This window comes from Solanum lycopersicum, chromosome 3, assembly GCF_036512215.1.
Source record: "Solanum lycopersicum chromosome 3, SLM_r2.1".
Taxonomy (NCBI): Eukaryota; Viridiplantae; Streptophyta; class Magnoliopsida; order Solanales; family Solanaceae; genus Solanum; species Solanum lycopersicum.
In genome coordinates, this window is record NC_090802.1 from 7,461,769 (window position 1) to 7,481,210 (window position 19,442).

General features: G+C 28.7%; 1 protein-coding gene and 1 long non-coding RNA gene across 2 annotated transcripts; both read right to left on the reverse strand.

The window, feature by feature from the left end:
* Nucleotides 1–14,620: 14,620 nt before the first annotated feature.
* LOC104646177 (uncharacterized) lies at nucleotides 14,621–15,773 on the reverse strand. Its single transcript, XR_740335.4, has 3 exons — nucleotides 15,390–15,773; nucleotides 15,104–15,262; nucleotides 14,621–15,017 (listed from the first exon to the last, which is right to left on the reverse strand). It is a non-coding gene; the product is annotated as an uncharacterized lncRNA (long non-coding RNA).
* Nucleotides 15,774–18,441: 2,668 nt separating this feature from the next.
* LOC101259614 (non-specific lipid-transfer protein 2) lies at nucleotides 18,442–18,995 on the reverse strand. The gene has a single exon (XM_004234529.5). It carries the CDS (start codon nucleotides 18,933–18,935, stop codon nucleotides 18,657–18,659), a length of 279 nt encoding a protein of 92 aa, XP_004234577.1. The 5' UTR covers nucleotides 18,936–18,995; the 3' UTR covers nucleotides 18,442–18,656.
* Nucleotides 18,996–19,442: the final 447 nt, after the last annotated feature.

The window sequence follows — 19,442 nt, forward strand, 5'->3', positions numbered from 1 at the left end:
TGGTTGTTGACAAAATTTGGTAAATTCATTCTATGCTCTTTTGATTTTCATTGAATGCTCTTTTCATTAATTTTGTGTAGTTTAATTTGATTAAGTTACCGCTAAATCGATAGTAACTCAAATTAACCAAAAAATAAATGTTAATTTGACTATAGCATTAAATCATTGACTAAAAAAGGATTATGAATTTTGCTTAATTTAATTTAATTAAATTACTACTAAAATTAAAACTAGCCAAAAAGGAACATTAATTTGATTAGCCGCAACTTTTCTTATACCACAATAATTAATGACTAAAAATTAGTACTAATTAAGAGATTTAATTTTTTTATTAATTGTGAAACTAATGATTAGCCGTAAGTTTTCTTCCTTTCTGTTTTTTCATCAACAATTTATTTATTTTCAATTATATTAATTAGTATGTATTAATATTTGAGTAATTATATTTTATTTAATTTTGTGTCTTTTTATACTTTTGTACTATATATAGATTGAAGTGTATTTTTTTTCTTCATGTAGTAGCTTGCTTACTATATGAATTGCTTTTAACTAGATTGTTAGTCTAACATATTTTTCCTTTTTTTTTCTTCAGAAGAGTTGGTATATAATAGACATGGTTTGATGATAAGGAATATGATTTGGAGAATGTGAAATGCGATTAAACAAAAGAAAAAAAGTGAATTGATTTATAAATTTTCACTCTTCATGTATGAGACTAAGATGACACTAATTAAATTCTCTATTGTATGTTCAATCTCTTATTTGACGTCTTGATCACCTTAATTTTCATAATTTATTGTGAAATTATGTTTATTGAATTTTTTTTTTTTGATAGAATATGTTTGACAAGTGGACTAACTAACGTGGAATACAAAGTCATCCATGAGACAATTAAAGAACAAATTGAGATAATCGATGAAAAATTTATGGCAGAAAACTAAGGATACATACAAGTAGGAGTTGAAAATTTGTCTCGATAGTAATCATAAATTTTCACAATATTTTGTTACATTAGTGTTTGTACGACAATTATAGGACTCCTCTTATTACTTGGTGAAGTTATTCCTAAATTAGATGAGCAAATGAGTTTAGAAAGTACAATTATGCAAGTTTTCCATAGAGTACTTATGAGTAAGTATAATTGTTTAGACAGCTACATTATTGTATATTCATCAATTTTTTGAAGAAAAAAATTTGTGCTCTTTGAATATATCGTCTCAAAGCCTATATCAAATATGCAATTCACTTTGTTAAAAAATAAGTTTTGTGTTTGTGTTTTTATGATTTAAGTTTTATTAGGTTTTATTTCATTTTTCTTTTATTTGAAATGCAAAATTACTTATTTTTAAATGCAATTCATCTAATACCAATAAAAAATATTATTTTTAATATAACAAAACTAAAATTAGTTTTCGCTGCACGAAGTTATAAAATATTATTTTAATTTATTATTTTTTTATAAATTACGTGAAGTGCTGTCAAATTCACTAGTTGATATTCATAAGAAACACTAATTAGAACCATTTATTCAAATATAAAGTACCAATAAAGGCGTATAACATGACAATATTCTATAGTATATTTAATTTTCACTCTATTGAGTGAATTTTTTGTTACGATTTTAACATTTTGGAATTGGTACTCCACATGTTTTAGAAACTTTTTTGGCATTAGGAGAGTCAGCATATGGCCTTAACTTCATGTATCCACAAAGACAAGGGATTTGCTCTTTCAACTTAGCACAACATGCCGGAGAGGCTGGTGTTCCCTTAATAATTGCATCGGCGCATGGACTTAACTCTGATACATTGCAAGTTACTGACTCTGCCACGAACAACTCGCCAAGTAAAATGACAAGTATCGTGACAAAAAATATGGCGAAATTGGAACTTCCCTTCTTCGTAATAGAAATTTTTAAAATGAATTCTTTTAGAAAAAATGAGAAGTTTAGATGAAAAAATAGTGAAGTTTCAATTTATAAGGACCGAGTCCGAGGTGTCAATTTTTCATTATCTACCGCTGGTTTTAAACTAAATTTGGTAAATTTCATTGAATGTTCTTATGACTTTTAACTCCATCTTGGCAAATTTCATTAAATGTTTTTTTCCCTTCTTCGTTCACATTTACTTTTCACACTTTGACAATGAAAATAATTATTGATACAAATATTTAGCAAACTATTCCCTATTGATTGATGCTTTAAAAAATAAGTATTTAATGTTGGGGATAAAAAATGAAAATAATTTTTTTTTGATATGTCAAAAATAACAAGTAAGAATGAAATCTATGTTAGAAATAAGTGACGAGTAAAAATGAATGAAGAGAGTATATATAAAATTTATTGAGTGGTCTCTTTTTATTTTTTTCTATTAAAAAGTAGGCGTTCACAGTGCAGTTTGAATTGGTTTTTAGTTAAAATTAAATTAATTTAGTCAAATTTTAAATAATGAAAATTAAATTAAATCAATTATCATAAATATTTTTCAGTTTGATTATTATTGATTTTGATTTGATTGTTCGATTTTTAACGTAACTTACAAATATATACTATCTACTTTTTTCTACTATTGCCTCTTGACAACAAAATAAACAAATAAAGTTATAAAAAAAAGTTATTAAGAAAATGTAATTAAGCAAAGGTAAATGTAATATCATTTCATCATATAAAATGTACTCATAAGAAGGCAAATTTATTTAGCAATGCAATGTTTTGATTAGAATTGGAGACTTCTAATGTGATAAATTTGTGTTAGCTAGGATAATACAAAAATAAATATTTTTGAAACTATATCTTCCTGGCATAAGAAAGATTGATCAATCCTTATAGAGGAAAAAATGTTAAGCCTCGTAAACTAAATTCCTTTTTAATTTCTATCTACTCTAATTTAAAGAGTTAGAGATAAGTTTGTAGACAATAAAAATTGTGTTGAGAAAACAATAATCAAGAACGAAAAGGTATCGCCAATAATTGTATATATTGACTTTAAAGTGTGAGTGTTACCATCTCTATGATTTTTCTGAATTTGTATTTTCAGATAAAGATTCAAGGGCTCTTGAACTTGATCTTGATTTATCTCGAACTTGATCTTGGATTCAAGGGCTTTGAAACCTGTTCTTGAATCTTTGATGAACTTGAACTTGAATCTTGTCTTGATCTTGACTTTTATTTGAATTCAAAGGCTTCAAGTATGTTTTTGAATTCGGTGGTCTTGATCTTGATCATTCTTGAACTTGAATTCTTGAACTTTTTAAACTTGTAGTTTATAGAGAAATCAATGGTGTTTGATTCACGAGTTCTAACTTCTAATTTAGAATTTTCGGTCCCCTTTCTGAATTATAAAGACCCCTATTTATAGTTTTAGAATAGAGGAATTGTGATTGAAATAAGAATAATTCGACCATGATTTAAGTGACATGACATATGAGTTTTATGGAAAGGGCTTGTCATTTTGACATATCACATGTGCCTATTGACTTCTTTGTTTGACTTGATATGCTACATCATTTGTCACGTGGCGCCAAAACAGGCCTATAGGATGAGATGAAGTTGGACTTAGCAAATTGGGTTCATCTATTGTAGTTCAAATTACTTAATTTGGACTTTAATTATATCAATTTTTATTGGATTTTAAAAAGTATAATTTACCTAAATTTCATAATGTTAAGAGTTAATTACATTATTTTCCTATTTTTTTTCAAATCACAAAAATCTCTTAAAATTTATGATTTTTTGAATACATTATTGGACTTTCGAATACATTAGTAGACATCTGGATACATAGGTGATGAATGTTCCAAGAGAGGAGAGATGTATTAGAGAGGAAATACGATATCCGGTTAAAACATTGGACGTCTGGATACATCAGCAGACATATGGATACACATGTCAGTGATGTGAGGCCAAAATACATATTTTCAATCACTATTTGCCTCACATTTATTATTTATATATGTCCTTTTTGAGCATGGATTTTATGAATTGTGCTTAATGCTATATTTTGTTTTTATTAAAGTAATGGAAAAAAAAATTTGGAGCTAAAAAGAATTAACGATGGAAAATTGAAGAAGAAAATCAAGCCGACAACTTAATGAATTAAATCAAATAAATTAATATAAAATATATTCGAAGTTCACTTGAAGTACTTTGAATCGAAGTTTAGGTCATCTCTATAACATCTCGCAAATTGAAATAAATATGAAGAAGTTAAGAATTGAAAAAGTTATTTTTGAAAAGAATGAAAATCTGTTTTGTCAAGTTAGGAGAAAGTTGAGTTTTTGGTCAACTTCAAACGGCCATAACTCCTAGTTTAGGATGAGTTAGGCCATAAAGTTGAGTTCAGAAAATCTCTTGGAATAATCTTTCAATGCCGCCGAATTTGCGAGATTTCGAGTTTTTATGAGTTAGTTATGCCCTTTGAAAATTAGATTATTCAGATAAGGAAATGTCCAATCCGAATTTTTGAAGGGCATTATGCTCTTTTTCTCACCCACTATTTTATTTCATTTTTGGTAATTAATTGGAGTCTAAACTGATCTTAGTCAGTATACACTTTTGAAAAAAGAGTTAAGATTTTGAGAAAGGAGGAAAGTAAGAAAGAATGTCAACAACACCGAGTTTAGCTTGTGGATTTCGTGAAGGGGTGATCCCTACGAATTATGTGAGTTCACATAGATTTTGTTTCATTAACCCACGCGCCAAACATGTTTAATTCAATGATTTTCGTCGTAAAAGAGCTAGAAAATTGATGTTCTTGAGTTGTGTTCCTGAATTGATTTCATTTTTGAACTTACACATGATTGATGGTTTTCTTGAGACGTTTTAGTGATATTAAAAATTATTTCAAGTTATATTCTAGTGTAAATGTGTTGGATATCTGAATGTAAGAAAGTATTTCGAAAAAGAATCGATTCAAAATGATTAAGGATCGGAAAACGAGTTGAAAAACTCGTTAGACGCACCTGAGAAACAGATCGCGCGAACCACCCCAAAAGCAATAGACAGGCTAGGGCGTCGCGCCGTAGAATTGAGCCTCAGTCAAGTGGTGTTGGCACGGCGCACCGCAGATGCCCTCGGATCGGTATTTTCACCCAGTTTTCATCATTCAGTCTGTTTAAGCCTTTCTAAAGTGTATTAACACGTCCTATTGATTTTAACTACTTTAAATGACCTCTAAACATATAGAAATCATCCAAAATATGAATTACTACCTTAATATTCATAAATCCAAATTCAAGAAAAGTTAAAAGGCAAGTCTAAGAAGTTGTTGGAGTCTTTTGCAAATGCTTCTAACTTTGTTTTAAGACTTAAAGATCAAGTAGAGTAAAAAGTAAAGATAAAGATTGAAGTTTATTTCTTCAAAGAAGAATATGTGGACTAAGTATTCTCAAAGAGTTTAAAATGTTATCACATTTAAATACGAATGGAAACTGAAATTTCCAAAGAGTCTTTGTGCTAGTTTTCATGAAAGAGTAATCGCTTTCTAAATAAAGTAAGAGCTGAAACTTTATTTTCCAAGATAGCGTTTGAGCTAAATTTTTGAGCAATTATCTGAAACCACAGAAGAGCTAGTATCATATTTTGAGAGCAATATTGAGTACCGATATGGAGGGACAGTTTAGACAACTCACAACCCCATAAACCATGTAGTCATCATGGATAGAAAAAGATCATACTTTTTAGATGAATTTCTTTAGTGATTTTTACCATAGACTAGTGGATCAACTTAGTTGTTCAGGATCTATATCATGGCAAGGGATATGACGGTCCTGGAAGCATGAGGCAAAATGTTGTATCATCACAATAACTCTTATGTGATGATTGTCAATTAGAAAAACTCCTACAGAAGTAATTGTATTTTATATACACAATTTATTATATTTTGGGAGTAGTATTTACCATCGATATGAAAATGCGAGTTCATATTTACTCAAGTCTTCATAATTCATGGAGCCATCGTGGGTAGTAAATGATCATACTTTTTAGATGACTCTTAAGTCATTTTTAGCATAGACTAGTGGATCCACTTAGTTAAGGTGTTCTATCTAACGACAAAGTATAGGACAGTTCTAGTAGCGTAAACAAAATATTGTATCATCACTTAGGCTCATACTAATGATTGATTGTTAGATAAACTCCCACAAAAACTATATTACTTTATTACTTCAGTAAAGGTTGAGTTTGTTATTGTATTTCTTAAACGAACTGAGTTGCTTGCTACTGTTTTAAAAGTTTTTTTATATATTGCATGTGTGTTATTGCTTTATATTGAGTCGTTTCTTATGTCGACTGAATACTTTCTGAAGCATTCTCTTTTGTAGACTAAGCTCTGCTCCATTGGCCTTCTCCATAGTAGCCCGATGGGCTCTAGTTGTCTTTATTTAGTTGTCTGAGCTGCTCAAATTGCCTTATCCTTCGTAGCTTGACTTGCTCTAATCATCTTATCTTATTGTGCTCTGTTCCTTTAGCTGAATGAACCATCTCGATGCCATGTTCTTTTCTGCATTTTTTGACCAAACTTTGCCTATCTTCCAACAGGTGCTGTGACATCTTACCCAACATAATTCTTTTTCAAACTTGAGGAGAAGTGAATCCAAATGAAGCCTGATGTTTAAGTTTGTCAAAATCCTTAATTGTTGACATAGGATCTATGTAGAATGCCTCTTTTGTGATTTTCATTGTTCCGATTGAACCTCCAAGGAGACTGATACCACACATTAGAACAATCACAATAGAATTCACAAACAAGTTGGAATTATGGTAAAAACCAATATAAGCACTCATTACTGTGTTTTTTAGTATGCTTAGTGTGTGGACCTGTGGCTTACTAATTTATTGTTTATCAGTCGCAAACTTAGTATTAGAAACTTTACAATTTAATCATGTGCAATTTCAGAATGTTTTTAGTTTGTGATGTGAGTTCGTAAAAGTTAATGTATTGAATAGTAGGTGCACAAACAAAAACTCTGTTAGTTAAAAAATTGGCAAGGTGGTTCCTTCACCCTTTGTCTTCTTGTCTTTGTTCTTCTGAACCTAAGTCATACTTCTCCATAACAAAATGTCATTGATGAAGTTTCGACCTTACGGAACAAAGAGAAAATCTCCGTAAAAGAGTTATGAAGGACTTGAATTTTTCCCTTTGTAGCATTCTTACTTCTATTATTAACATGAGAGGGGAGTGATGCATCAGAGGGAATTTTTTATTTTTTTTAAATGGTAGGAATTTTAGAAATTATGGTAAAATAAAGTATGTATCTAGGTAATATTTCCTTCAAATAAGTAACACAACTATATTAATTCATGATATATAGACTAATATATTAATTATTGGAAAAATTACACAGTTAAACAAACTTATACTATTTAGTTATTCATTATAGCTACATGTTGCTATAATTACCATTTGTGACTGACTGACATTATACATTAATTATGTGCGCCAACTTCGAATTCGTATGATTAATCACGTTTGTATATGTATAATTCGCTAGAATATACAAATACGTACGTATAATATACAATTATCTACCGATATACATATACAATTCACCTCTCTCCCACTCTTTGCCCTCTCCCAATCTCGCTTGCCATATATATATGTGCATATGTATAATACACAATTATCTAACCTATATACATATACAATTCACCTCTCTCGCACTCTCTGGCCTCTCTCATTCGCCTCTCCTCCCTCTCCCGATCTCGCTCGCTTCTCTTCTTCCTATCTCAATCTCTCTTGTCATATATACAAATACATATGTATAATAGAAATTATCTAACCAATATACATATTCAATTCACCTCTCTCTCACTCTTTGTCCTATCTCGCTCGCATCTCTCCTCTCTCCTAGTTTCGCTCGCCTCTCTCCTCTCTACAACGTGTTGCTACGAATTGTAATTAATAAACTATAGTAGCTATGAAGAGTAATTAAGTTGTTTTTTAGTGACTAATTGACTATATGTGACAGTTCCTCATTATTATTTATTTAATATAATCTGAATCATTTTATAAATTTATATTTAATATTTCAAATGATTACAATTTACAAAGTTAAAGCCCAGAATAAACATATAAATGAAACTTGTTCATGTTGGAGAAAATTATAATAATTTTGGGTATAAATAAATCAAATCTATTTTAACATACATGTTGAAGAAAATTATAATAATCTTGGGTATAATTAAAAAAAGGATAAATCACATAAATATGTTATATTATAAAAGTATTTATCATTTATGTCAACATAATTTTTCTAACTAAATATAACAATTTTTTGGAATTAAGAAAATTGTACAGTTTTCTCGCCTCTTTCTCGACCCTTTTTCATCTTCTTCTTTTAATTATTCTGCTTCTTCGACTCTTTCTTTCTTTCTTTTTACTCTTTTGCTTCTTCATCTCTTTCTTTTCTTCTTCTTTTACTCTTTTACTTTTTGTCTCTTTTTCTAGTGTTATTTATCTTCCTCCTCTTCTTCTTTTTTTTGTTTAATTCTTGTTCTTTTCTTTAAACTTTTCATCTAAATAATTATATTCCTCAAGTCAGTTTTTGTTCATGTCACTATTTTTATTCAAAAACAAGATGAAAAGAGGAACAAAAAGACCGCAAAATTGTATAAAACAAGTTTTTAAGCAGAAATTTCAATTCTTTAAAATTACAGAAGCAAGAGTTCAATATTAATGGTCATTATAAAACTTCAAGTTTTGAATTCATTATTTGAATTTTACGAATTTGTGATAAGTTTGAATAGGTAGTTCCTAAAAATAATTGAAAATATTGTTTGAAGTTTATATCTCAATTTTAAGATGGTTTGCTTAAGTTTATAATTGATTTTCGGAGAAATATTAGATTGAAATGAATTAAATCTAGCATTAAAATTGTCTTGCAATTGTATTAAACTTGGATTAGATAACAATTTTAATGCAAATTTAATTCATTTTGAAGTTTTTTTTTTATTGATTTTTGTTATTGTTGGATACTTGTTTAATACATTATTGATATAACTTATCAGTTTATTGATCATTGTCATGTCTCGTTTGTTACGTTTTCCATTCATTCTTAATTCTCTTTTCTAATTCAACTTTAAATACCTTATAATACAATTTTAATGCAAATTTAATTCATTTTACAACCTTTTATTTTATTTGTTACTATTGGATACTTATTTAATTCATTATTGTACAAGATTAATTCATTCTACAGATCATAGTATTGTTAATCATAGTTACATTTCCATTTATTCTTAATTCTATCTTTTTATTCAAATCTAATACCCTTTAATACAAATTTAATTTATTTTGCAGTTTTATATTCATTTATTTGTTCCTATTGGATACTTGTCTAATTCATTATTGATACAAGTTTATCACTCTATAAATCACTGTGTAATATTTTATTTTGTTACATTTTTTTTTTAATTTATATGTAATTTTCTCTTCTACCTCAACTTTAATACTTATGTAATACACTTTTGTATTTTGAATTTATTTTGCAATTAATCGATTGATTTGTTACGATTAATTACTTGTTTAATTCATTATTGATACAAGTTTTATTCAGTTTACATGCAGATCAAATAATGCTCTTTTGTTTTCTATATTCTGCATTTATATTTAATTCTCTTCTAATAATTCAACTTTAATATGTTTGTAATACATTTTTATTCAAGTTTAATTCATTTTGCAGCTTCTTATGTCTCTTCATGTGTTACGATTATACTACTTCTCTTCTAATAATTCAACTTTAATATGTTTGTAATATATTTTAATTAAAGTTTAAATCATTTTTTATTTTTTTTTATGTTACTTGTCTAATTAACTATACAAGTTTATACAATCTAGAAACATTGACTATCGTACGAAAAGAAAGAAAAAAGAACAACAACAGAAAAGGGATAAAGAGCAAAAAAAAAAGCAAGAAAGAAAGGACAAAAGAAATAAAGAAAGAAAGAAACAAAGAAAAAAAAAGAGAGTGAGGCATAGAAAATGAGAACAAAAGAAATAGTGAGACATAGAAAAGATAAAAATTAAAGAAGTTGTTAGGAATGATAATAATTAAAAAATATATTTAAAATAAGTAATTATTTTGAAAAAGGAATCCACTCAAGTAATTAATTCATAAAAGAATGGTGAAAAACATTAGGCATTATAAAAATTAGGATATTATGCTTATAATTATATATAGAACTTTTGCTCGTCCGATTTTTTTCTTCATTTTTAAAAATTAAATTAAAACCAAATTAAATATTTTCTGATTTTGAAAAGTTCAAAATCAAACGGATAAAATTATTAATTTAGGGTTTGGATAGATTTTCAACTCCAATTTTATAAATTTTCAATAAATAATCTTCTCTAGAATATATGGCTAAACGCTTGCCTAATCTCTTTTCGTGTTTCAGTATTATGCACAAATAATTCAAAAATATTTTTACCAAGAAATTATCAAAAAAATTAATATAAGTAATTTGTCGGGATAACTTGCATCATTTCTTTTTTTAGCATTATTAGTATAACATTTAGTTATATACTTTCTGGCATTACTCTCACGTAAAAATTCTATTCTTCTTAGTTTCTGGCTAAACTAGGAAGTTTTTGTTTGTGGGGAAAAAGTGCAAATTCTTGTTGAATTTTTTTTTAATGGAAAAGTGTCTATCAATTTCTCTTTCTCTTAAAACACTAATTATTAGTACATGGGCAAAAGAGCCCTTAACACTTTACTTATTCATTTACAACTCTGCATGTATAAGAGAACTCAGGAATAGAAGGTTTCGGGTGTATCAATATTGTTTTATTTTAAATATTAGTTTTAAGTGTAAAATAAAAATAATTAAAAAGGGCTTAAATTATATTTAAACCCTGGTCTCCTTTACATTTTATGGGTGCACTGTTAATTATATTCTAATTTCTGTAGATTTTTCAAAATAGATACACATATATACATATGATTATTTTTGAAAGATAGTGGAAGCACGTGCACCACTTCTAAAGGTGTTGGCCCGCTTTTGTCTGCGCATTCAATTTTTATACAAGCAAAAAGATATTCCCTTCGATCACTTTTATCAATTATTCGTAAAATAAATTTTTATTTTTATTTATCACTTTTCACATATAAAGAAAAAATAATTATTTTTGTCCATGTTTTATCCTCAATGTTAGATATTTATGCTCTAAATTATTTTTCAAGATCTAATACTAAATATCAATTAATAGAGATATTTTGATAAAATACATATATTAATAATTAGTTTTAAGGAATAATGCCCAAGTACCCTCCTCAATTTATGCCCGAAATCTCAGAGACACACTTATACTATACTAAGGTCCTATTATCCCCTGTACTTATTTTATTAATAATTTTTACCCCTTTTTAGCCTATGTGGCACTATCTGGTGGGTCCAATGATAATTGACTTTTTTTTTCAAACTAGTGTCACGTAGGCTAAAAAGGGGTAGAAAATTACTTATAAAATAAGTTTATGGGGTAATAGGACCTTAATATAGTATAAGTGTGTCTCTGGAATTTCGGGCATAGGTTGAGGGGGTACTTGTGCATTTTCCCTAGTTTTAATGAATGTGTCGAGCCAAATAGTGATTAGTAAAATGAACGGATGGAGTATAACAAACTTACTCCTAATTCTATTAATTATATAACATGATACTATTGTACTTGATACAAAATTTTAAAAAGATAAGATATTTAAAATTTGTGGCCAAAAGTATTCATTGACTATTTGTGTGATTATAAATCATTCCAACGTAAGGAGAAACTTAAAAATTTAATTATTTTCAATTATAAAAAAGTCACTTTTTTTACACGAACTAAGGGACATGTCACAACTCACAAGAAATTGGTTATTGCTAATGGGTTAACAAATTTTTAATGATTTTTATACAAAAATTTATTGTGTTATCGACTTTTAGTATTGGCATATTGGATAAACCTATAATTCATTAAGACGATCGTAATTTACTACTAAACCCTTCATAAATATTAATTTTTAATAAGTTAATATAACTAGACATTTATTGTTTGCTGTTTTATTGGCTTTTTATGTTTGATTTTAGTTTTGCATTTTAGTTATTATTTATCTGTTATGTTGCTTCTTTAGGGATTAGGAATTGTTGTTCAAGAAGTAATGACATTGGTTGTACAAAAAAAATGTGCAAGACATATTCTTGCAAATTGGTATAGAAGTTGGAAAGGAATTAAAAGAAGAAAAATAGTTTGGAGGATCGTTAAATCCACATTTGAAGCTGAGTTGAAGGTTAAGATACATGAAATGAAGAAATTAAGAAAAACATGGTTGGGATGATCTTTTATGGTACAACTTGGATACATGGTGCAAGAAATATTTTTCAAGACTATAGCATACGTGATTCGTGGACAACAATATGACACGGAATTTCAATGCTTGAATACTTCCTACAGGCATAAACAATCATCACAATGCTTGAGGAGATAAGGGTGAAGATGATGAAAATAATTGGTGATTTGAGACGGTTCTCAAACACTTAGATCGTTGATATACATCTTATATTTTTGAAGATTTTGCAAGAAAATACTGACAAGTCTGCATTGCAACTTGTCTTGGGATGGAGAAAGAGGTTTTGAGATTAAGGACTACGGTTTTACACATAATTTGGACAAATAAATAAACATAAAGTAAAAAAAATCATGTCTCGTCCCATCAAACACTGTCCCATCTCGTATATATAGTGGGACGAGATGAGACGTAATTTTGTCCCGTCATTTTCGATCCTGCTTGGCCTGGTCCCGGTCGAATCCCGACCAAGGACTTCCCCCTTTGTCCCGTACCACTATCCCCGTCTCCATCCCCTTGCCAGCCCAACTGGGAGTTGCAGTTGTAGATATTGGAAGGTTAGGGACAATTTTTGTGCTCATGGTAGTGTTATCATTCATTACAAGGAGATGGAACCAAATCAATTATATGGCTAGTTATTATAGCAAGGAGACCTATCTCAACACATATGTCAATTTTATTCCACCAATGAATAACATGAAAATGTGATCAACATCAAACAATACAATTGTAAAGCCACCAAAGATCAAGAAGATTCTTAGAAAACCAAGTAAGGTTAGAAGAAAGGAAGCAAATGAAAGCAACAAACTGGAAAGCTTAGCAAAAGTGGTATTGTTGTGACTTATAGAAAATTTGGTACATAAGAACACAATAAAAGAGGATTTCCTACAAGAAAACAAGCCGATCCAAGTCAATCGGTTGAGACACCTTCTTAGGCAAGGATATATTTTAAATTTCTACTTACTACTATTATATGTATTTGTACTGAAATATCAATATACATGCTACTGATAGAGCAAGAAGCATAGCAAGAGGTACTGGTCCAAGTCAGTCAACTGAAGCATCTTCGCAGAAATATTTTTATTTATTACTTTTAAATGTAAGTTATAAGTACATGTATTGATATATCAATATGCACGCTACTGAAACAACAGTAAAAGGCAGAGCAAGGGATATTAGTTCAATCACCTGAAGCTTCTTTACATGTATCTGTATTCATTTGTGAAAAGATTTAGTTTTAATTTCATGTACTAATATGTGAAAAATCAGGCCACCACAAACAATGAAAGTGGTAGAAAAAGAAGTACATGAAGAGGTAGATTTTCAAGTTCTTTAAGTGATCCTACTCAATTTGAAACTGCTACAAACACAGAGGTAATATATCTAATTATTCTATCATTTATAAACAATATTTATACTCTAATATTTGAGTTTCAAGTACAAGTTGTATATGTTAGAGGTAGAGGTAGAGGATTAGGTAAAGGAAGAAAAATGCCCCAAGAAAGAAATATGAACGAACTACATAGAGGAAGATGAATACATCAATATAGTCAAACTAGTTTTGAAGCACTCTATAGTGCAAGAGGCCTGCAAAAAGGGAAGAGGCTAGTAGAACATGAGACACCAGTGTAGGATAAACAAGGTCTTTTAAAAGGCCAAGAATGGTAGGGGTTGGCATATACCAAGCTGTAGATAGATTTACAACTCTTAATGTAAATTTATATGCATACTTCAGATTTTATGTGCAAGCCTAAATGTCTTTTGATTTGAATATGTATTTATTTGACTAAGCATGCCTGGAGTGCCAAGCAGAATAGTCATGAATACTGGCACAAGAGTGACAAAGAGGACGGGTGTTAATACTGGTTATATTGGATATATACTAAGACTCGAATTCAAATGGAAGGGTAAGATAACTATTACAAGTAGCAACCTAGAAAGAATGAGGGCTCAAAAGTTAACCAAACTAGGTCTACAACTACTACTAACAATAAAAGCCAAACTAGTTCAAATAGGAATACCTATGTGCCATGGAAGTAGCGCATTCTGATGTTGTGTTGTTGATTTTGACAAATAAAGTTTAAATATGTAATTTTGGCAATGTTTTACTTTGGAATCAAACTCAACTTTGTGTGTAACCAAGTAAAACAAGATCAATTTTGATAGTTGCAGTTCAATTAAATGATTATGTTGGAATGAAGTCCTCATTTTCACCATTTTTTGTTGTTTTTCGTAGTTAATACTTGCTTCTTCTTCTCATCTATTTGTAGTTGAACATGTTTTTGAAGTTTCTATAGACACAACCGAATACATTAACAATTCTTCAATCATAATTATTTCGACAATAAAAAATAACGAAAACTTGAGCATTCGACGACAAAAAAAATCAAAACTTGAAAGTAAGTAAAGATGTTTATGACGATTTTGGTTGCACACACCTACATGCTCCATCCTTCACATTCTTGGTTAGACTTAAATATTAGGAAAAAACACTACTACAACCAAGACAATTAGCTTTAAGTTACAACATGAGCTCATCTTCTTCTTCTCTTGCATCATCCATGCATTATTTTCAACACGACATTCATAACATGCTAATGCTTCTTCCAACTCCTTAATTATGTTCGCCAATCTTAAATAACGTATTTTAATCATATATCAACACCTTCAAGATCCCTTCATCTAAAGAAGTTGCATGCATTCTCCTAAAATACGTCATAAAAATATTAAAGAAAAAACAAAACATAGAAATATACGTAAAATATCTCCTGAAATGATTTAGAGACCATACAAGATAACGTGGACAAGACCAAAATCATCGATCTGAATTGTGCTCCGACCATGAATTTTGCATTGAAAGTAAGTCTCCATGTTTGCGTCGGAATTTCACTCACTACATCGATCATTCTCATCATTACTACTACAATTGAACATTGCATTTTACATTTTCCTTCAAAACGTAATCACAAAAATATCTTCATTGCTCAAAATTAAATGAAATTATGAAGAAATTAAACCTTGAAAACCTTTAAATTAACCTTTTTCACTGGAAATTAAAAGAGAAAATGAATTCTTACCTTATTGCGCTTGGTAAAGATGATGAATTCGTAAAAGAGAGTACCGGAGTTTATAATGAAATTGTCTATCAAGAGAGGCACCAACAACTCTTTTAATAACTTTGTACCAACAACTCTTTTAATAAATTTGTTTTTGGGGAAGATGATGAAAAGGAAGAAAATAATTAATTGATAAGGGAAAATTAGTGTCACGTGCACATTTAAATTGGTTATTTGCAGTGAAAACACTGCTTCGCACTCCTCTTGTGCGTGTTCACAACCCAGGTGAGGGAATCGGTCAAAATGGTCACCCTTTTATAACGATATTAGAAAATTTTGAGGGGATAATATGAAAGTTGCAAAGTTAAAGATGGTGTTTTTTTGAAATTTTGGAACAACTTCAATGATGACTTTATCTATGTCTTTTTTCTATATAATATGTATTTTCTATGTATAATTATTTATACTATTATATATATATGCTTTGTACATATTTTACAAATTAAATGATCATAGGAAACTTTCACATATAGCAAACATAAAAAAACATATTTGTATGTTATGACTATAGTTTGCATAATTGCGCTCTATAACAAACATAAATATGTATATTTCGCTATATATATACAAAAGAAAGCAGTTGCATAATTTCGCTATATATATACAAAAGAAAGAGTTGTATAATATGTTTTGGTATACATATATAAAAGATCAATTGTATAATCTATGTTTGTATAAAGTGAGAGAGAGAGAAATACAAAAGAAATATGAACAGGGGAAGATCTTATTTGTATAATCATAAGTGTACACAACGAAAACATATGCATTTGTATGTGTATATAGAAATTTCTTTAGCTTTATACAAACATAAACACATTTTATACATTTGCATTTTTTGTATAAAGTGAGAAAGGAGAGTGATCGAGCAAGATCTGGAGAGTGGTGCGCGAATTCTAGGGGAGGGGAACAAAAATATGTATATATATACAATTTTCTCTCGCTTTAAACAAACACAAACACATGTTATACATTTGTGTTTGTGTAAAAATGAGAGAGGCAGGAGAGAAAACGAGAGTGGCAAGCGAAATTCAGCAAGAGAGAGGCGAAATAACAACAATTTGCTATTGGATACAATTAAATCAAACTATATTTATAATATTTAATTTGATTAATAATTTGCTATTATATACAATTTCCCTTTCTAATTATTCTCTTTCCCAAAGGTTAGTTCCAAGCTCCAAATTTCTAACCGACCGAAATTCATTCACACATCATACATCATTTATTTGTTGAAAAATCAACAAAGTTGAAAGGTTTTTGTTTGTGGAAAATATGTGGCACGTCATTCTTGAATATAATTTGTGAAGTCCTCAAGTCAATCAAATTATGACACCTTATAATTATACCCCCTCCCCACCCCCACCCCCCACCCCCACCCCAATTTTCCACCAACTGATCTCTAAAAATTTTTTATTTTTCGAAAATAAAAAAATTCTATTTCATTTCACTTATATGAATTGGATATGAATTTTCATGTTAATCCGTTTTGTTCATATTTATATGAAATAGGTTGAAAACTATATTAATCCATTTAAGAAAAAAAATATATGAGTGATTCATTTAATTTAATATGAGCAAACTAATTTTATTTCACTTATATGGCTGAAATTGTAACCCCTGATAATATATAAATACTCTTAAAATAATATCTTCTTTCTATTTAATAAATACTAGAGAATATAAGTAAAAAACTTACTTTTTAAAAAATATTTCAAAGAAAATTATTTTATGTGAAAAATATTTTCATTAGTACCAAACACTAAAATTAAATAAAAAAAAAATATATACACCCACCTCCCTCGAACCATTGTTGTTCTTCATTCCGATCTCCACCGACACTTATATCATGTACTCGTTCCTTTTTTACATTTTATTTGTCTTAATTTGTTTCTCGTATATTTATTTAATCATAATTTTCACTTGTCTCTCTTAAGATTATAAAATTAAATAGCATTTTAATACATTCTAACCTATTTTTAGTTTAATTTAAAAATCTCTACTTTTTAAAACTCCATTAAATTAAAGGAAAAATTAATTAGATAGGTGTCTTTCAATAAATAATTGCTGCTTTTAGTCATATTTTTTGTATTACCATTTATAGTAATACATAACAATAGTATAGCTGCAATATGCATTAAAATGAATAAAATATGCAATATATATGTATTATAACTATTTTTAAAAATATATTATGTTTGTTCGGTAAGAAGTTGACACATTTATTAATTATAAGTGTATTTAAATGTGTGATAAATATATTATCCATCAATAAAATTTGTATTATGTGTGAATAATTTCCTCTTTTTTTGTAATATCTATTAAAATTGTATTATAAATATATTAAAAATGACCAAATAAAAAAAAATGTTACTGCTATAGATAATAAATATTTTTACTATAGTATATTCATATAAGTTTTTTCCTAATTATCAAATGTTATTGTTTTCCCAATGATCAAGGCTACTAATCTTTTCGAAAACTGTTGCTAAGAATCAAAATTACATAAATTTCTCTCTTTTAGCATGGGATATTAGTAATCATAATGACTTAATAATTGAGTAACCTATTTCACTAATGTCTTTAAAGAATCTTGATTATAAGCCCCTTAAGGGTACCAATATCAAACATTAAATATGTAGGAAATACTAGAAATAATTACTCCTTTCATTTTAATTTATATGGCATTTTTGAAAATTTGATATTCAAATCTTTGACCGTAGGTTTTTATATGCCATTCAAATATTTTGAATCGTAAAATATTATCACTAATAGTAATTTTATATAGTTATTTAGATATATTAATTAGTTTATTTCTAAACATTAAAAGATTTCATATCCGAAGTCTTCATCAAATTAAATAGGTCTGATTCTTGAAACATGCCACATGAATTGAGATAGAGTGAATAATAAAAAAGCATGATTCAGTATATATTAATATATCAATTAATTACTCTTTATTCTCAAACTAGTTGGCATCAACACAAGATTCAACAAGTAGGGAAATAGACAATTATTACGATAGAAGTACAACCATTTTATTTCAGTACAAAAGTGTCACTAAAAAGCTAACATGGCTTACGAATACATAAAATGAGTACAAGTTACAATATAATGCCATACATATATAGATGATAGTGTTTAGACACTTTGAGGAAGTGTGGAAAACGAAAGGCGTTTTCTGGTCATCCATGAATGATCATCATTTGTGAATTTTTATTTGTTAGAATCCTAACAACTTGGAGTGGATACTCCACAAGTTTTAGCAACTTTTTTGGCATTAGGAGAGTTGACATATTGCTTAAGGCTTGGATTCTTAAGATATCCACAAAGACAAGGCTTTTGCTCTTTCAACTTATTGCAACATTCCTTAGAGGGTGGTTGTGATGACAGGATCGCCGCGGCACATGGAACTAGCTCTGTAACACTGCATGTCACGGCCTCCGTGACAAGCAATTCACTAAGAAAAAGGACTAACAATATTGCAATAAAACTACTTCCCTTCTTCATATTCAAAGATTTTGGAGAAATTTGAGTAATAGTAAAGGTGGAGAGCTTGTGAATGATAGGGTCTTAATTTATAGTGGCAAATCCACACTACTATGAAAAAAATGACACCAATTGGGCCACATTGTTGACTTATTTTTTGTCATTGGCCTATAATAAAGTTTATCCTATTACAGATGGTGCTTTGGGCAATAATTATTAGGTCAGTAGGGGCTCACTAAACGTACAATCATGTCTCCACCGAAAGGAGATGTAATTTATTAGTGGGGTTTCATCAAGTTTCATCCTACAATTTGAAAATATTGATTTTCAAAGAAAAAAATAAATATGAAAATTCAAAGTTATATTGTATTTGTTTAGGAATACAAATTGAAGTTAATTTTAACTTTTTGTTAATAATTTGAAGTAAAAAATATGGCTAAACTTGATTTTCGGAGTTAAACTATTAAAAAATGAATTATGAGCTAGCTATTTATCAATATATATATATATATATATATATATATATAT

Bases quoted from the DNA above. Each gene is read 5' to 3' on its own strand.
- LOC101259614 (XM_004234529.5), bottom strand. From the start codon at position 18,935: ATGAAGAAGGGAAGTAGTTTTATTGCAATATTGTTAGTCCTTTTTCTT.